General features: G+C 47.0%; 1 protein-coding gene across 2 annotated transcripts in view; it reads left to right on the top strand.

Annotated features, from left to right (window-relative positions):
* The window catches only part of uvrag (UV radiation resistance associated gene), a 94,861-nt gene that overhangs the window by 10,316 nt on the left and 69,014 nt on the right, over positions 1–15,531 (top strand). For both annotated transcript variants that reach the window (XM_072658435.1, XM_072658436.1), the window contains exon 7: positions 13,017–13,122. In XM_072658435.1, coding sequence (XP_072514536.1) covers positions 13,017–13,122 — 106 coding nt within the window. The remainder of the gene's footprint in view (positions 1–13,016; positions 13,123–15,531) is intronic.

A 15,531-nucleotide genomic window follows, 5' to 3' on the forward strand; every position in this document is an offset into this window, starting at 1 on the left:
CAGTTCATATCAGCTGAAGCCGCCCAGAACTCCAGCCCAAGTTTCCTAGAGTTCGCCCTTCCTTGTCTCAGCCCACAATGAGGGTGGTCTGCACATCTCAACAATGAAGCTACACAGGGCTGAGTGGACAGCTAGACGGATGGATAGAGAAGTAGTTATAGATGGACAGACAGAGGGATGGACAGAAGAATAGTTGGGTTAAATAAATGGACCAATAGATGGATAGATGGACGTATGGAGGGACAGACTGATTGACTTTACAGATCTGAAAACCTCACATCTGCCTCACAGTGAGGCACAACTGAGATCTTCTCTGATGGGGAAAGGTGGAATGTGAGCTGTAGGGCTGTATGGAATGTTAAGGAAGGCTTGGTTCCTCCCTGCGGCAGTGTCCTGCTGTAGCTGCAGTCAGCCACCAGGTGGCAGTGTTGCACTTCTTTTAAATGTCAGTCTGTCAGAGAGAGGGCGAAAAAGCAGGGTATTACCTTAAAGGGTACTTTATGCACACACACACACACACACACACACACACACACACACACACACACTTCACAAGGTTTTAGAGGTGCAGGTGAGCTCTTGTTTGGGGAATGTCGCTGTATCTGTCTGGTTCTGTTCTGTTCTGCTTCCTTTCTGTGTGTGTGTCTCTCTCTCTCTATGTGTTGTGAGATTTTCATCCACAATAAACCTGTGTGTGTGTGTGTGTGTGTGTGTGTGTGTGTGTATCTCTGGGGGAGATATGATTGGGGGGTCTGTGCAGGATCTAGGCTATGGTTTGAAGATGACATGTGTTTTTGGCAGAGACACACACACACACACACACACACACACACACACACACACACACACTGGCCCTCCTCTCTTGTACCTCTCTAGGCAGCTCTGTATTGCAGTGTAGGACGTCCTGTTGGCTGGGGTGCTGGCCTGCTGCTGGAAGGTCAGATGGAGTGGGTGAGCTGGACTAACGCTGGACTCGGCCTGTTCTCAGACTCCATTAGTGATCAGAGTGGATGTAAAGCGATAGTTTACACCTTTCTCTTTTTTTTTTTTTTTTTTTTTTTTTACAGATGATTAAATGATTGACTGATTATTGATTATTAACCACATTCATCCGAAACTCCTTAAAGCCACTACGCACAGCTACATTAACCTGCTGCCCTGACCCACAGGACAGTGTGTGCACTGAAATCCAGATGGGACACTGATACAGAAACATGAGGGTTTCGGGGGGGGAAAGACAGAAATGATCAGCTAGCCGGGCAGCTCACACACATCTCACACTTTATTGAGGCCACATTCACCAGCCCTTCTAATAAAGACATCTTCTACCTAAAATAGGGCTGAGCAAACTGACGATGCAATGGTTTATTTTTCTGCAATATTTTTTGCAGTTTGAACACATACAGAATTTTTCACCACATCTCTTCAAAGCGTCGGGCCCCCAGCTACACCACACCAGCTAATGGACGCCTGTGCTGGCCAACATTGCCTCAAGGGCCATGACGAGAGAGAGCCTCATCTACCCACCAGGAGAAAGCACGGCCAATTGTGCTCTCTCAGACCCCGGCTGCTGATGGCAGATTGACGTTTCTATTAATATCGTTGTGATAAAACAGCACAGACATACGGTTCTGACATCTCCTGAATCTGTAGGACCCACCTTTTCCTTCGCATCTTATCGTGAGAGTCGTGGCTAATTTTTTTTCAGGGTCAGATTAAAGGTGTGTTCACACTAATGTTTTTGTTCTGGACCCAGTAGTGCTTGCTCTGAGACTGGGAGCAGGCCAGAGAACCAATCTCTGGTCCTCCTGAAATCGGCGGTGTAGGGTTCGCTTCAAGCAGACTCTGGTGTGCCGTCTGTGTTAGAAGAAGCACCACTATCATTCCAGAGAGCTCCACAGCTCAATGCTGGGGGCTTTATATACCCCGCTAGCCCACGCCTGGCATTATTAGGCAGCATGGAGCCAATAGGTTCATGTTAATCGGCTCCGGAGAGTCCCATTGCATTGGCATTCATTAGAAAAGGTGTCCACAAACATTTGGACACATGGTGTAGCTGCCTGCTAAAGTTGTCAGTTCTGCCGTGTCAGAGTTCTGGAGTTGTCGTGCCGGCGTTTGTCGTGGGTGGTGTACGTTTTGGACTTTAGGTGGGTGTGTGGGTTCAGTGTGTGAGGTTCTGGATGAAGACGTTCCGAGTGGATACCTTCCAGTTAGAGTAAATGGTTCGTATTTGTAACTGGAACAAATTGGGATTGGAACTTGTTGCGGGTTTGAATCACTTTGACACTTTCTGGAGCCTCAGAAAGAGAGTAATGGAGAGCGAGGGCGAGAGAGATAGAGATGTGGAATGTGTTTGGCTGAGTGAGGAGTGTTTCTCAGATTGGAGCCGACGTTTGGCTGGTGTCGTTATCGGCTCTCAGGAAACATTTGTTTTTGATCGACGCCGTTGAGCTGTCTCTTTCGCTCGGCCTGACGACTGTGTGAGCGCAGCGAAAAGAGAGAGAGAGAGACAGACGGTCGTTTCCTCCTCATGTGCGATTTATGCCCCTCTGTCACCACGACGTCAAGGTTACGATCTGATTAGGGCCACTACGATGTCATTATTGCAGCCCGTCACTCATGGGCTGTTATGAGGTCATTGCTGCAGCCTGGCATTGCTGCAGCTCTTTTACTATGGGCCACTGTGATGTCATCATTGCAGCTCTTTTACTATGGGCCACTGTGATGTCATCGGTGCAGCTCTTTTACTATGGGCCACTGTGATGTCATCATTGCAGCTCTTTTACTATGGGCCACTGTGATGTCATCGGTGCAGCTCTTTTACTATGGGCCACTGTGATGTCATTGGTGCAGCTCTTTTACTATGGGCCACTGTGATGTCTTTTTGTAGACCCTGTTACGTACGGGGCCACTGTGATGTCATTAGTGCAGCCTGTCACTCATGGGCTATTATGAGGTCATTGTAGCAGCCTGGCATTTATGGACTACTGTGATGTCATCGGTGCAGTCTATCACTGAAGGACCATTATAAGGTCATCATTGCAGCCTGTCCCTAAATGAGCCTCTGTGGTTCCATCGGTGCAGCCTGACACTTAATGGGCCTCTGTGATGTCATTGGGGCAGACAGTCACTGATGGCCCACTGTGATGTCATCTGTCCAGCCCGTCTCTGGTGGGCTACTGTGATGTCGTCGGTCATCATTCATGTTCCACAGTCGCAGTGTCTCTCGGGGTAATGGCAGTGTGGAATTTCGTGCGGATTGTGGAGCGCTAGCTGACCTTCGCTGACCTCCTCGCTCGGCTTCTCTTCCGCTAGTTTGAGCTTTATCTGAGCTTTATCTCTGACCAGAGCACTCCAGTACCGTTTTGGGTGGGTTTGGGTCTTAATGGATTTGGGTTTGGGGTTTAGTGTCTCTATCGGGCTTTGATCTTCTCCTGACAGCTGTGTTTCTGCTTTTAGAGACACTACCAGTTCAGCTCTTCTCCAGCAGCGGCCTTTCATCTTCTCATAGAGCAGCAAATCTCTCTGTCTCTCACCCTCTCTCTTTTTTTGTGTCTCTCTCTCTCTCTCTCTCTCTCTCTCTCTCTCTCTCTCTCTCTCTCTCTCTCTCTCTCTCTCTCTCGCTTTCTCACGCTCTCTCTCTTTTTTACCCTCTCGGACTGTAGGTGGGACTGCAGAAAGGCCGCTGTAACATAAAAGTATAATAACATTAACAGTGGTAATAAGCTGCTGTTGTTCTTGTTATTAAACACTATATGGACAAAAGTATTTAGACACCTGCCCATTCATTGTTTCTTCTGAAATCAAGGGATTAAAAGAGTCTCTCCTGCTTCTGTTGGAGTAACTGTCTACACTGTCCAGAGAAGAAGACTTACTACTAGATTTTGGAGGAGGAGCATTGCTGTGAGGATTTGATTGCATTCAGCGTCAAGAGCGCTAGCGAGGTCATGTTGGATGATGATCATCCCCCCACCTTATTATCCAAAAGTACTGGATGGAGCTCCACCACCATCACTCCAGAGAACACAGTTCCTCCACTGCTCCACAGCTCAATGCTGGGGGGCTTTATACCCCTCTAGCCCACGCCTGGCATTAGGCAGCATGGAGCCAATAGGATCATAATGTTGATCAGCTTCAGAGAGTCCTATTGTATTGGCAGTGCAGGGGGTACACAAGCCGTGTGCAACTTTAAAGTAGCTGAATGCATTCTTTAGGGGGGGTGTCCACAAACATTTGGCCAAATATAACTCCGCTGCTGTGTAGCTGTGCTTGTGCTACTTTGTTCAGTGTTTTTAATGGATACACTGTATGTTTTTGCTGTTTTCCTGAAAGCACAAGTAAACGCAGGTAAACACCAGTAACAGGTTCTCTTCTCTCCTGGGAATTCTTGATTCCCGGGGTCAGACGGAGCTGATGTCCATCAGCCGGCAGCGTGCGGAGGAAGGAATGCAGAGGGCATGAAGGGAATAACAGTCTTATCAGAGGCGATACTGAGTCGCAGACGTTCTCCTGTCTGAGCTGTGGGTAGGGGTGTCTGTAGAGCCGCACGTGTTTGTTTTTTCATGTCTGTGGGTTTTATTCTCCCGGTCGGGTCACATCTCTATCTTTAATCGCTGTATTTATAGAAGTAGGTGGAAGTATGTGCTTTGGTTCATGTAGGACGCGAGATCTCTGCCTCCTCTGCTTTCTGTTGAGTGTTTGTTTGTGTGTGTGTGTGTGTGTGTGTGTGTGTGTGTGTGTGTGTGTGTGTGTGTGTGTGTGTGTTTAAACAGTGATTCACGCCCCGCTGGGGAGATTGTTAACCTGCAGGGAAAGTCCAGGCCGTCAGTAACGTGTTCAGCCCAGTCACAGCGGAGAGCGGCCGCACGACTGAACCTGATTGGATATTTGTGTGAAGTGTGTGGTTCTAACAGGGTGTGAATTACACACTGTATGAAAACACGTCCACCCCCCCTTCAACTCCTCAACTCCTCAACTCATCCCATTCAAAAGTACTGGATGGAGCTCCTCCACCATCACTCCGGAGAACACAGTTCTTCCACTGCTCCACAGCTCCTCAATGCTGGGGGGCTTTATACCCCTCTAGTCCACGCCTGACATTATTAGACAGCATGGTGCCAATAGGGTCATGATGTTGATCTGCTCCAGAGAGTCCTATTCTATTGGCAGTACTTCTTCTCTACAGGGACTAGACAAGCTGTGTGTGTGCATTTGCACATCTGTGTCAGCAATGCATGAAACTTAGAGTAGTAGCCGAAAGTATTTTTATTAGAAGGGGTGTCCACAAACATTTGGACATATAGTGTGTAATGCATGTGGGATATGTTATTGTTTGTATTACTTGTAGACACTTGCATACTTCTATGAAATACATTTGTGATATAAGCTTGTGTGTGTGTGTGTGTGTGTGTGTGTGAGAGAGAAAGAGAGAGAGAGCGAGAGAGAGAAAATGTGTGTCAGACTGTAATCTCCAGACAGAGAGAGGAAGAGGGACAGTAAGGAAAACAGAAAGCCCCCCCAAACCCGCCGATACCGTATTTCCCAAACCACAGAAAAGAGAGAGAGCGGAAAACTCTCACTCGCTCTCTGTCGCGCGCTCCATCTCTCTCTCTCTCTCTGGCTCTCGCTCTCGTACACAAAAGCTCTCCGCTCTCCTCCACTTGTGTGTGTGATGCAGGTTCTGAGAAATGACCCGGCAGAGAGAGCAGTGATATGAGAAACTGCAGTGAAGCGGGAGAGGGAGGCTCTGGGGACGGTTACAGTAACAGCGGCTGCAGCGTCCTGCTGAAAGCCCTGAGCGGGCAGCACCGTGTCCGCCATCAGAAACGTGTGTTTTTGTTTTGGGTCTGGAGCGTTCTGGGCTGGAGATGTGATTTTCAGCAGTGGTTTACCCGGCCTGTCAGATGTTTCTAAATATTTTAAATATGGATGAGCGAGTTTTCTTTTTGGTTTACAGTAACTTACTGTATTACCCTCCAACAGTAAAACCGTCACAACCCACAGTCACGGCAAAACTACTGTTCCTGCTCTGTACAGTGACTCTCAGACTAGGAAAGACCATAAAGAAAGCATTATTATTATTATTATTATTATGTAAAGGTAATTGTACTAGTTGTGGAGGTCCTAGCTGTAGTGGGGGTAGCAGTGATGGCATTATTAGTCAGGCTTGTAGTAATAGTACTTGTGCTAGTATTAATAATCAGACTTCTAATAATATTAATAGTAGTGGTATTCAAGGGGTAGTAGTAATAGTGGTGATGGTATTAGGGGTAGGAGTAGTAGTAGTGGTAATAGTGGTGATGGTATTAGGGCTAGGAGTAGTAGTAGGGGTAGTAGTGGTGATGGTATTAGGGCTAGGAGTAGTAGTAGGGGTAGTAGTGGTGATGGTATTAGGGGTAGGAGTAGTAGTAGGGGTAGTAGTGGTGATGGTATTAGGGGTAGGAGTAGTAGTAGGGGTAGTAGTGGTGATGGTATTAGGGGTAGGAGTAGTAGTAGGGGTAGTAGTGGTGATGGTATTAGGGGTAGGAGTAGTAGTAGGGGTAGTAGTGGTGATGGTATTAGGGGTAGGAGTAGTAGTAGGGGTAGTAGTGGTGATGGTATTGGGGTAGGAGTAGTAGTAGGGGTAGTAGTGGTGATGGTATTAGGGGTAGGAGTAGTAGTAGGGGTAGTAGTGGTGATGGTATTAGGGGTAGGAGTAGTAGTAGGGGTAGTAGTGGTGATGGTATTAGGGGTAGGAGTAGTAGTAGGGGTAGTAGTAATAGTGGTGATAGTATTAGGGGTAGGAGTAGTAGTAGGGGTAACAGTAGGGGTAGGAGTAATAGTGTTAATATTGGTATTAGTTGGGGTAGTAGTAGTAATAGTAGGGGTAGTTGTAATAGTAATGGTAACGGTAGTAGTGGTAGTAGTAATAGTAGGTGTAGTAGTAATAGTGGGGATAGTACTAGGGGTAGGAGTAATATTGGTATTAGTGGTGGTAGTAGTGGAATTAGTAATATTAGTCCTTGCAGTAATGGTAGTAGGGTAGGAGTACGTTAGTAGTAATAGTAGAATGATAATAGTGGTGGTGGTAGTAAGGTAGTAATAATAGAGGTATGGTGGTAAAGGTAAAGCTGCACGTATCTGTCACTGTACTATGTATGTCCTCCCCATTTGAGCCATCTGTGGTAGTGAAGACACACACACACACACACACACACTCTAGTGAACTAGGGGTAGTGAGAACACACATACCCAGAGTGGTGGGCAGCCAACTCCAGCACCTGGGGAGCAGAGAGAGGGTGAAGGGTTATGCTCAAGGGCCCAACAGTGGCAGCTTGCTGAGCCCGGGTATCGAACCCACAACCCTGTCATCAATAGCCCGGTGCGCTAACCACTGAGCACCACTGCCCCATTAGTAGTAATGGTGGTAGTAGGATGGGTAATGGGGGTAATACCACTACTACTAATAGTAGATTTTAGGGTTAAATGACGGGATACAGAATGGCTGAACCACTGGCTGTAGAAGCAGTGCTGGATTCTCTGTGTTCTCTGTGTTTATACACGTCTCTTAGTTTTCTGTCTGTCTATCAGAAACGGACCACCATGGTTCTGTACACCCCCCACAAACTGGGACACAACAAGCCATCCAGAAAATAAATGAACAAAAGCATCTCCCAACCTAAACAGATCCGTTCTCCTCGCCGAGAGGAAGCGGAGTCAAGGTTTTCCGCTCATAGCGACCGCCCTCCTTCCAACCGCTGCCCGTGTGCTGGTCTGTGCTGTAACGCCTGTAGTGAGTCCTACCTCTGGTTCTGATCCATCGGCACAGGGGTGTGTGTGCTGTACCGCCCGCCTGTAGTCGGGGCTCTGTGGTGGTATCTGTTGACACGGAACCCGCAGGTAGACCGGTGCTCTCCGCTCTGGAAGGTTGTTTTGATTGTAAGGTGTGTTTGTTTGTTGTTTGTGTTTTTGTTCAGTTGTGTTAGAAGTCGCCGGTTGCCGAGAAACCCCTCGTGCCGTGTCCTGATTGGCAGAGCCGCTGATAAGCCCTCAGAAATGCGTGAAGCGTGATAACGGCCGCGCACCTGTAGGAAAAAACCCCCCAAAAAAACAGCCTATCTGATTCCATCTCGGTTACCGTGGCGATAAAGCTGTCAAATCTGATGGAGTTTGATGTTTACGGCTGGTATCGGCGACCCACATCTCTACGTGTTTAGTGAAACAGGAGAGGAATGAGGAGTGAGTGAGGTTTTCCTCTCTTTCACACTCTAAACGTGTGAAGTTGTTACGAGATGCAAGGAAGTGTGTGTGTGTGTGTGTGTGTGTGTGTGTGTGTGTTAATAAACATGACAAGCCAAAGAAACCACAGGAGACTTTCCCTTCCTCTCTCTCTCTCTCTGTATCACAGCTCAAAAAGCTCTTTATTTTATTAATTATTATTTTTACCCCCAAAAGTATTGGGACACCGTCTCTACTGTCCAGGAAAGAAGACTTTCTACTAGATTTTGGAGGAGCTGCAGCATGGCTGTGAGAATTAGATTGCATTCAGTGACGAGTGTTAGTGAGGTCAGAATGTTGGACGATCACCACCTCCCCTCATCATCCCCAACTCCCCAACTCACCCCATCCAAAAGTACTGGATGGATCTCCACAATCACTCTAGAAAACACAGTTCCTCCACTGCTCCACAGCTCCTCAATGCTGGGGGGGGGGGCTTATACCCCTCTAGCCCACACCTGGCATTAGACCGCATGGAGCCAATAGGGTCATGATGATGATCTGCTCCAGAGAGTCCTATTCTATTGGCAAATAAACTTGTGGACATTTTAGTGGATGGAGCTATATTTAACAATATGCAAGCCTTTCTGATCTGGATAACAGCTCCAGGCTGGCTGTGTGTGTGTTTGTGTTTGTGTTTGTGTGTGTGTGTGTGTGTGTGTGTGTGTGTGTGTGTGTGTGTGTGTGTGTGTGTGTGGAGGATGCCTGATTTCCTGACGCGTCACAGCGTGAAGATGAGAGAGATGGCTCAGGGAGTATCTCTTTAACACGTTTAACACCGTCTCTTAAGAGGTGCCGGGGGTCCGGAGATGAGCTTCAGCGAGCAGCTGTTATCTCATCTGAGAGATGGAAAAAACACCAGAGACGAGTGTAAAAGGAAAGAATGTGTGAACGAGAGAGAGCGCGAGAGATGTGATGAAGATACCACTGTGCTTCGCCACCTCAGCGCAATAACAATCATAATCAGATTTCACCCCAAACACTGGTGTTCTCCATGTAGATGCACCCCTTCTTTTCCAACTGCCGCTGATACAGCAACACTAGGCAGCCAGCGCCGGATCCCCAGCTCCGTTACAGCAGCTCACAGACGCCTGTGCTGACCAACGTCACCCCAAAATGGACCAGTGTAAGAATCTGAAACACTTTGACAAGAGCCAAACTGTTCTAGACAATGACTGGGTCAGAACATCTCCGAACATCAGGCAGGTCTTCTAATGGAAGGACAACCGGTGAACCAGAGACATCCAAGGGTCATGGGGTCAAGGCTCATTCATGCTCCTGGAGGTCCCACCTCACAATGTATGACTTGAAGGATCTGCTGCTAACGTTAGTCTTCCTGCCAGATACTACAGGACACCTTCTGAGGTCTTGTGGAGTTCATGCCTCAAATGGTCAGATCTCTCGTGGTGGCTTGAGGGGGACCTACTCCATATTAAAGGTGGGTGGTTCCAATGTGATAGCAGATGGTGATGATGATGGAGGTGGGTTCTTCATGACGGTCACTGACACTTTTACCAGCATTCACCACTCTGCCATCATGCCCACTATGTCCAGTTTCACCCCCAAGGACTGAGCCCAGTGTGCTTAATACCTCAGCGCTCTCTCGCTCTCGTTTAGTGCTCTGGAGAGACATGGGGAAACACCAAAAGAACCTGCAGTGGGAGACCATTAACTCTGTAATGTGTGTGTGTGTTGGCAGGAGTTGGGGGTCACAGCACTGACAGACTGCAGGAGTGTGTGTGTGTGTGTGTGTGTGTGTGTGTGTGTGTGTGTGTATGTGTGTGTTATTATGTCCTTAGTGCTGACTGCATACACTCCTGAGTGTCCTTCAGGGAGAGTTGAGAGAATGCAGTAATCCCTTTGTTGGAGAGCGAGAGCGAGCGGGCGAGCGAGCAGTATGAGTAAAGGAAGGGAGGGTGTATAGAGAGAGTAAGGGAGCGATTACTGCCAGTACTGCTTTCCAGTACTGAAGAACGTTAAAGAGAGGTTCAATTACAAGCCAGTCTTCTTGGTTGGCCCTGAAGACCCTGAGTGCATCATCTGGAGACTTTCCAGCGACAACATGCTGTATTTAAAAGCCCGTCATTTATAAATGACACGACCAGCCTTATATACTTATATCGTGTAGGTCACCCTTATACTGCCAAAACAGCTCTGACCCGCTGAGGCACGGACTCCACAAGACCTCTGAGGGTGTCCTGCTGTGGTTTCCGGCACCAAGACTAACATTAGCAGAAGTCCTGTAAGCTGTGAGGTGGGACCTCCAGGAGCATCAGTGAGCCTTGACCCCATTATCTTACGTCGGTTCACCGGTAGCCCTTCCTTGGAGCACTTTTGGTAGGTACTGACCACTGCATACCGGGAGAGAACACCCCACAAGACCTACCTGATGTTTTGGTGGAGAGGTTCTGACCCAGTCGTTTATCTAGAACATCACAGTTTGGTTCTCGTCAAAGTGTTTTTAATCATATGGCTGATAGATGGGTCTCGCAGATCTGCCATCTGGGCTTCTACCAAGTTCTGCCAGCTCTTCATGCTTTTGTTGGGATGGGCTTGAGGCACATGTGTCATGAAGTAGGGGCGGGCTTGTCCATTTTTGGCTTGGACTGATCATCTGAGACCACAGTCCACAGTCCAAGGCCTTTTTGGCAGCGCATGCCGTCGAGTCCTCATGTGATTTGGGTTGTGTGTGTTTAAAGCATTTTAGAGCCACTTATTGTTGGCGGAATCAGCCGGACCTGCAGCTCTGCTACATCTGAAAGTCGTGTTCCTTCTTATACTTATAACAGCTCAGTGTTTCTTGTTCTTGGTGTTGAGAAACACATGCTCATTTTCCAACCCCGACCGAGTGTCTCTTTCATGCTGACAGTGCCCCCCAACCCCCCCCCCCGCCCACTGCCGTCCCTTTGACCTATGAACGATGGCTACAGTGAATCACTCCTTGTATAATGGCTGTAATAACTGAATAACGGCTGCAGTAACCGTCTGATTGCTCTGCTGTTGTTATTGTTCAGAGGAAGTGGAAACATGCGCTCTGAGGAAAGTGCTCGGTCACCCTGTTTACTCTGACCCGCCATTAATGGCTTTTGTAGATGGATGCCTCTGGCTTTGAATTCTGCTGCTGAACGTTACAACAAACCTCTTTCAGCATCAGACGTTTGGGGACCGTGTAAACATCTGGGGACGCTCACACTACCGTTAAAAGTTCAGTCGTCCGGGAAAACCCTGCTGCCATTCCATCACTAAAGGACATCCGTGCTACTTTTCAAACACTAAGGGACGTCCATGGTACCCTTCAATTCTTTGTGGACGTCCATACTACGCTCCATACGTTTGGAGATGTCTGTATTACCTCTGAGATGTTTGGGGACCTCCATGTAACCCTTTAAATGCTTGGAGATGCCCACGCTACATGTTTAGGGTTGCCAGTGATACCCATCCATCCATTGGGGACGTCCGTGTCTCCATTCAAACGTTTTAGGATGCCTATGCAACCCCTTCAAATGTTTTTGGGATACCAGCACTACCTTTCAATCATTTGGGGACGTCCATGCTACCCATCAGTCCTTTGGAGGACGTCCATGTTACAGTCTATGTTAAAATTTTTGGGGACACCTGAGCAGTGTCTTTTAGATGTTTGGGGACACCTGAGCAGTGTCTTTTAGATGTTTGGGGACACCTGAGCAGAGTCTTTTAGATGTTTGGGGACACCTGAGCAGAGTCTTTTAGATGTTTGGGGACACCTGAGCAGTGTCTTTTAGATGTTTGGGGACACCTGAGCAGTGTCTTTTAGATGTTTGGGGACACCTGAGCAGAGTCTTTTAGATGTTTGGGGACACCTGAGCAGAGTCTTTTAGATGTTTGGGGACACCTGAGGAGCATCTTTAGATGTTTGGGGACACCTGAGCAGCGTCTTTAGGTGTTGGGGGACACCTGTGTTACCGTTCAAACTCTGATGAAGATGAAGCTGATTGAAGATCAACGCCGAGCACCAGAGCTGCTTCATTACTAAACATTTGCAGATGTTTTTTTCGGACTTTATTGAAAGTAACAGTGGAAATCGGACCCGCTGTTGCCTTTTCTCACGCAGTAAAGTCTGATGAGGTAGAAACAGTCTGACGGATGAAGAACGGCTGGGGTAGAAGAAACGCACGCTCGTGGCAAAAGGGCCACATGGTGCTGCCGCCGTTAATCTTTTAACGATCCCCGTGGACTAATTAAAGTTAACGAGGCCGGACGCTTTGTACTGACGGAGAAAACAAACCCCCGGCTGGCTGACCTCACGCTGGTCTCGGTCATTTGCTCTCCGTCCTTTTCATTAGCCTCATTTTGTTTGTTTCAGCTTTTCACCCGGAGCTACAGAATACACGCCTGCCATTACAGCAGGTCATCTTACATCACTTTAGATTCATTCGCGTGTGTGTGTGTGTGTGTGTGTGTGTGTGTTTTTAGAAACTTGGCTCGTTGTTTATAAGGAGATGCTTTAGTGTTTAATGCTCCTAATATAACAGAGTAATGGCTGCAGTAAATACTTCATATAACTGCTTTCACTGGACCCTTCACCTGATGATTCATCTTCAACAGTTATATAACCTCTGTCTGTCTGTCTGTCTGTCTGTCTCTATAACACACTCACTCTCTCTCTCTCTCTCTCTCTCTCTCTTCTAATAGGCACAGCGGATGTTTAAATAGGGCTGTTGTGGACAGTTGTTCATCTGCTGATCATCTCTCTCTTCCTCTCCCTCTCTCTCTCTCTCTAGACTGCATACGGCTCAGCGGGCGATCAAACAGACGCAGGTCACTGTCCAGAGAATCGGGAAAGAGATTGAGGAGAAGCTGAGGACAACAGCAGCCTGCACAGAGCGGGTGAGAGATTCACTGAGCAAACAGTCCCGGCACAGTCCAGCACAACAACCAGTATCACACACACCCAATATAAAGACCAAACAAACAGCAGTTACTAAACACACCCAACACAGTTCAACACAACCACCGAAAAAGACCAAACAATTCAGATCCCACAAAACTCAAAAAACGAGTAAAACCATCCAGACACACTGACCAAACACCCCCCCCCACACACACACCAAACACAAACATCCAGTATAAAGACCAACAAAACCCAGCACAACCGAACAACACCAAGCACAAAACTAACCACACTCAGCATTCACCAACCCCCCCCAACACACACACACACACAAGACCAGACCGATCGCCCGCTCAGCCACCCCAACAGCTCCGAATTTGACAGGTTGTGCTCTGGTGGTTTGTTTTCGGAGGTGAAGCCGCACCCCTGTCCTCACGGGACGATTGAATTAAAATGCAGCAGATTATTTCAGGATATATTTTGAATGCGCAGCAGAGTGACGGTAACTCTAGAGCTGTGAGTGTTAAGCGTGTTCAGGCCGTGTGTGGTGTGCTGGTGGTGGTGGAGGCAGGATGTGTGAGCTGAGCTGAGCTGAGCTGAGCTGTGGGTTTGTTTCTGGTTCCCAGGGGCAGAATGTCCGCGATCCTCTACATTCTTCAGTAATTCCCTTATTTTTGGTATGATAACAAAACATACGGCCCCTAATGTGATATCGGGCCGTCTGTAGAATGTTTTGAGAAATCAGAGTGGCCTGTTTCGGAGCTGGAGAGCCGGCCGAGAGCGTGTTTGTTTTGTACTTGTACTGGTTCAGACTTTGTAGTAAAAGCAGAGAACACCACAGCTGACCTACAGGACCCCTTAAAGTGCTTTTTACAAACACTACACTATGCTTCCTTCTTTTAACATAGAATAAAACCTCATATATATATATATATATTGGAAACACCTACCTTGTGCTTCCCTTACTGGCCCCATATACAATTAGTATTATTACAAATAGAAAATTAAAATGCATGGACATATTGTTACATATTGAAACTACTAAATACACACATGTGCCCTGTGTGTGTGTGTGTGTGTGTGTGTGTGTGTGTGTGTGAGGTGTTATAGATATCTGGGTAGTCCTGCTTAGCAGTGCAATAATAAGCTGCCAGGGGTGGAGTGGTAATCTGCGGGGTGTGTGTGTGTGTGTGTGTGTGTGTGTGTGTTATATTACACAGATCCTCATAAATCTGTCATTGGGTTCTCGTCTCCTGTATTTTGGTGGGTTTAGCGGGGCTTTTTGCTGCTCTGTGCTGCTGTTGTCAGTGGGAGAACGGGAAGGAGGAGGAAAGAGAGGAATATTTAGGATGGTTGGGAGCTGGCGGGATGTGCAGCTGCGAAACCGGAGCCGGGAGGGCTGATTGTGAGCGGGGTGTTTATGGTAAACGAACAACGACAACTTTACAAAGGAAACTCCACTGCCCTCAGGGTCCTTACATCCACTGCTTTAACACCTACTGTAACTCAAAACACACACACACTTTTGCTTTGATTTTGTTTCTGGTAACCCTTTGGAATATGGTCATTTTTTTTTATAGTATATAATATATATTAGTATATATACAGAAAGCAGAAGTATTAATGCCAGTAATAATAATTAGAGTAATATATACAGTAATGCTGCTAATAGTAATTGTAGTAATTACATACAGACAGTGTCTAAAATATCAGCTTGATTGACTTTAACAAGTTTAAATAAATATAAAGGATAAATGTAACCTCATACACTTAAAGTTCTTTAAATGGTTCTGGGCTTAGACGTGCGTTAGAGCGGCCAAGACTCATTTGGACTGTTTTGAATTTTTGAGATTGTATAACCTCCACCAAATCTGTTCTGAGAAACAGCGCCCGGAGTAGCTCTACCTCAAAAGGCCCTGGTGGTCACTTTGACTGTACAGATAATCGCCAGCCCCCCCCCCCTCCCCCCCAACCCCCCCTGTATGTAATTACCCCGCTGTTCCGGCATGTCGACCATTACTGTGTCAGTCAGAAAACATCTCACGACCTTTAAAGTTAAAGAAATGCTTTTATTTATTTCTTCTTCTTCTGCTGTAAACTGCTCTGTTAACTGAACTCTATAAATACGCATGCAGCAGTAAAGTGACCACTGTAGACGTTCTAGTGGACTTGTGCGATCCAAGGAATCTATTAAAAGGTTCTTTAAGGAACCAAAGCTGGTTCTTCTGTTGTCTCTTACTGATGATCTCTTTGTGGCATTTTTAATTTTTATGAGTGTATTTAGTCAGGACTTTGAGAACGCTGAATTTCCAGCAGTTACAGAGCCAGTGGACAGAAGTCACCCTCTCTGTGTTTAAATGTAATATTAAAAAAAAATAAAAATAAAACAGAAAAAAATATTAAAA

This window comes from Salminus brasiliensis, chromosome 16 (genome assembly GCF_030463535.1).
Source record: "Salminus brasiliensis chromosome 16, fSalBra1.hap2, whole genome shotgun sequence".
Lineage (NCBI taxonomy): Eukaryota > Metazoa > Chordata > Actinopteri > Characiformes > Bryconidae > Salminus > Salminus brasiliensis.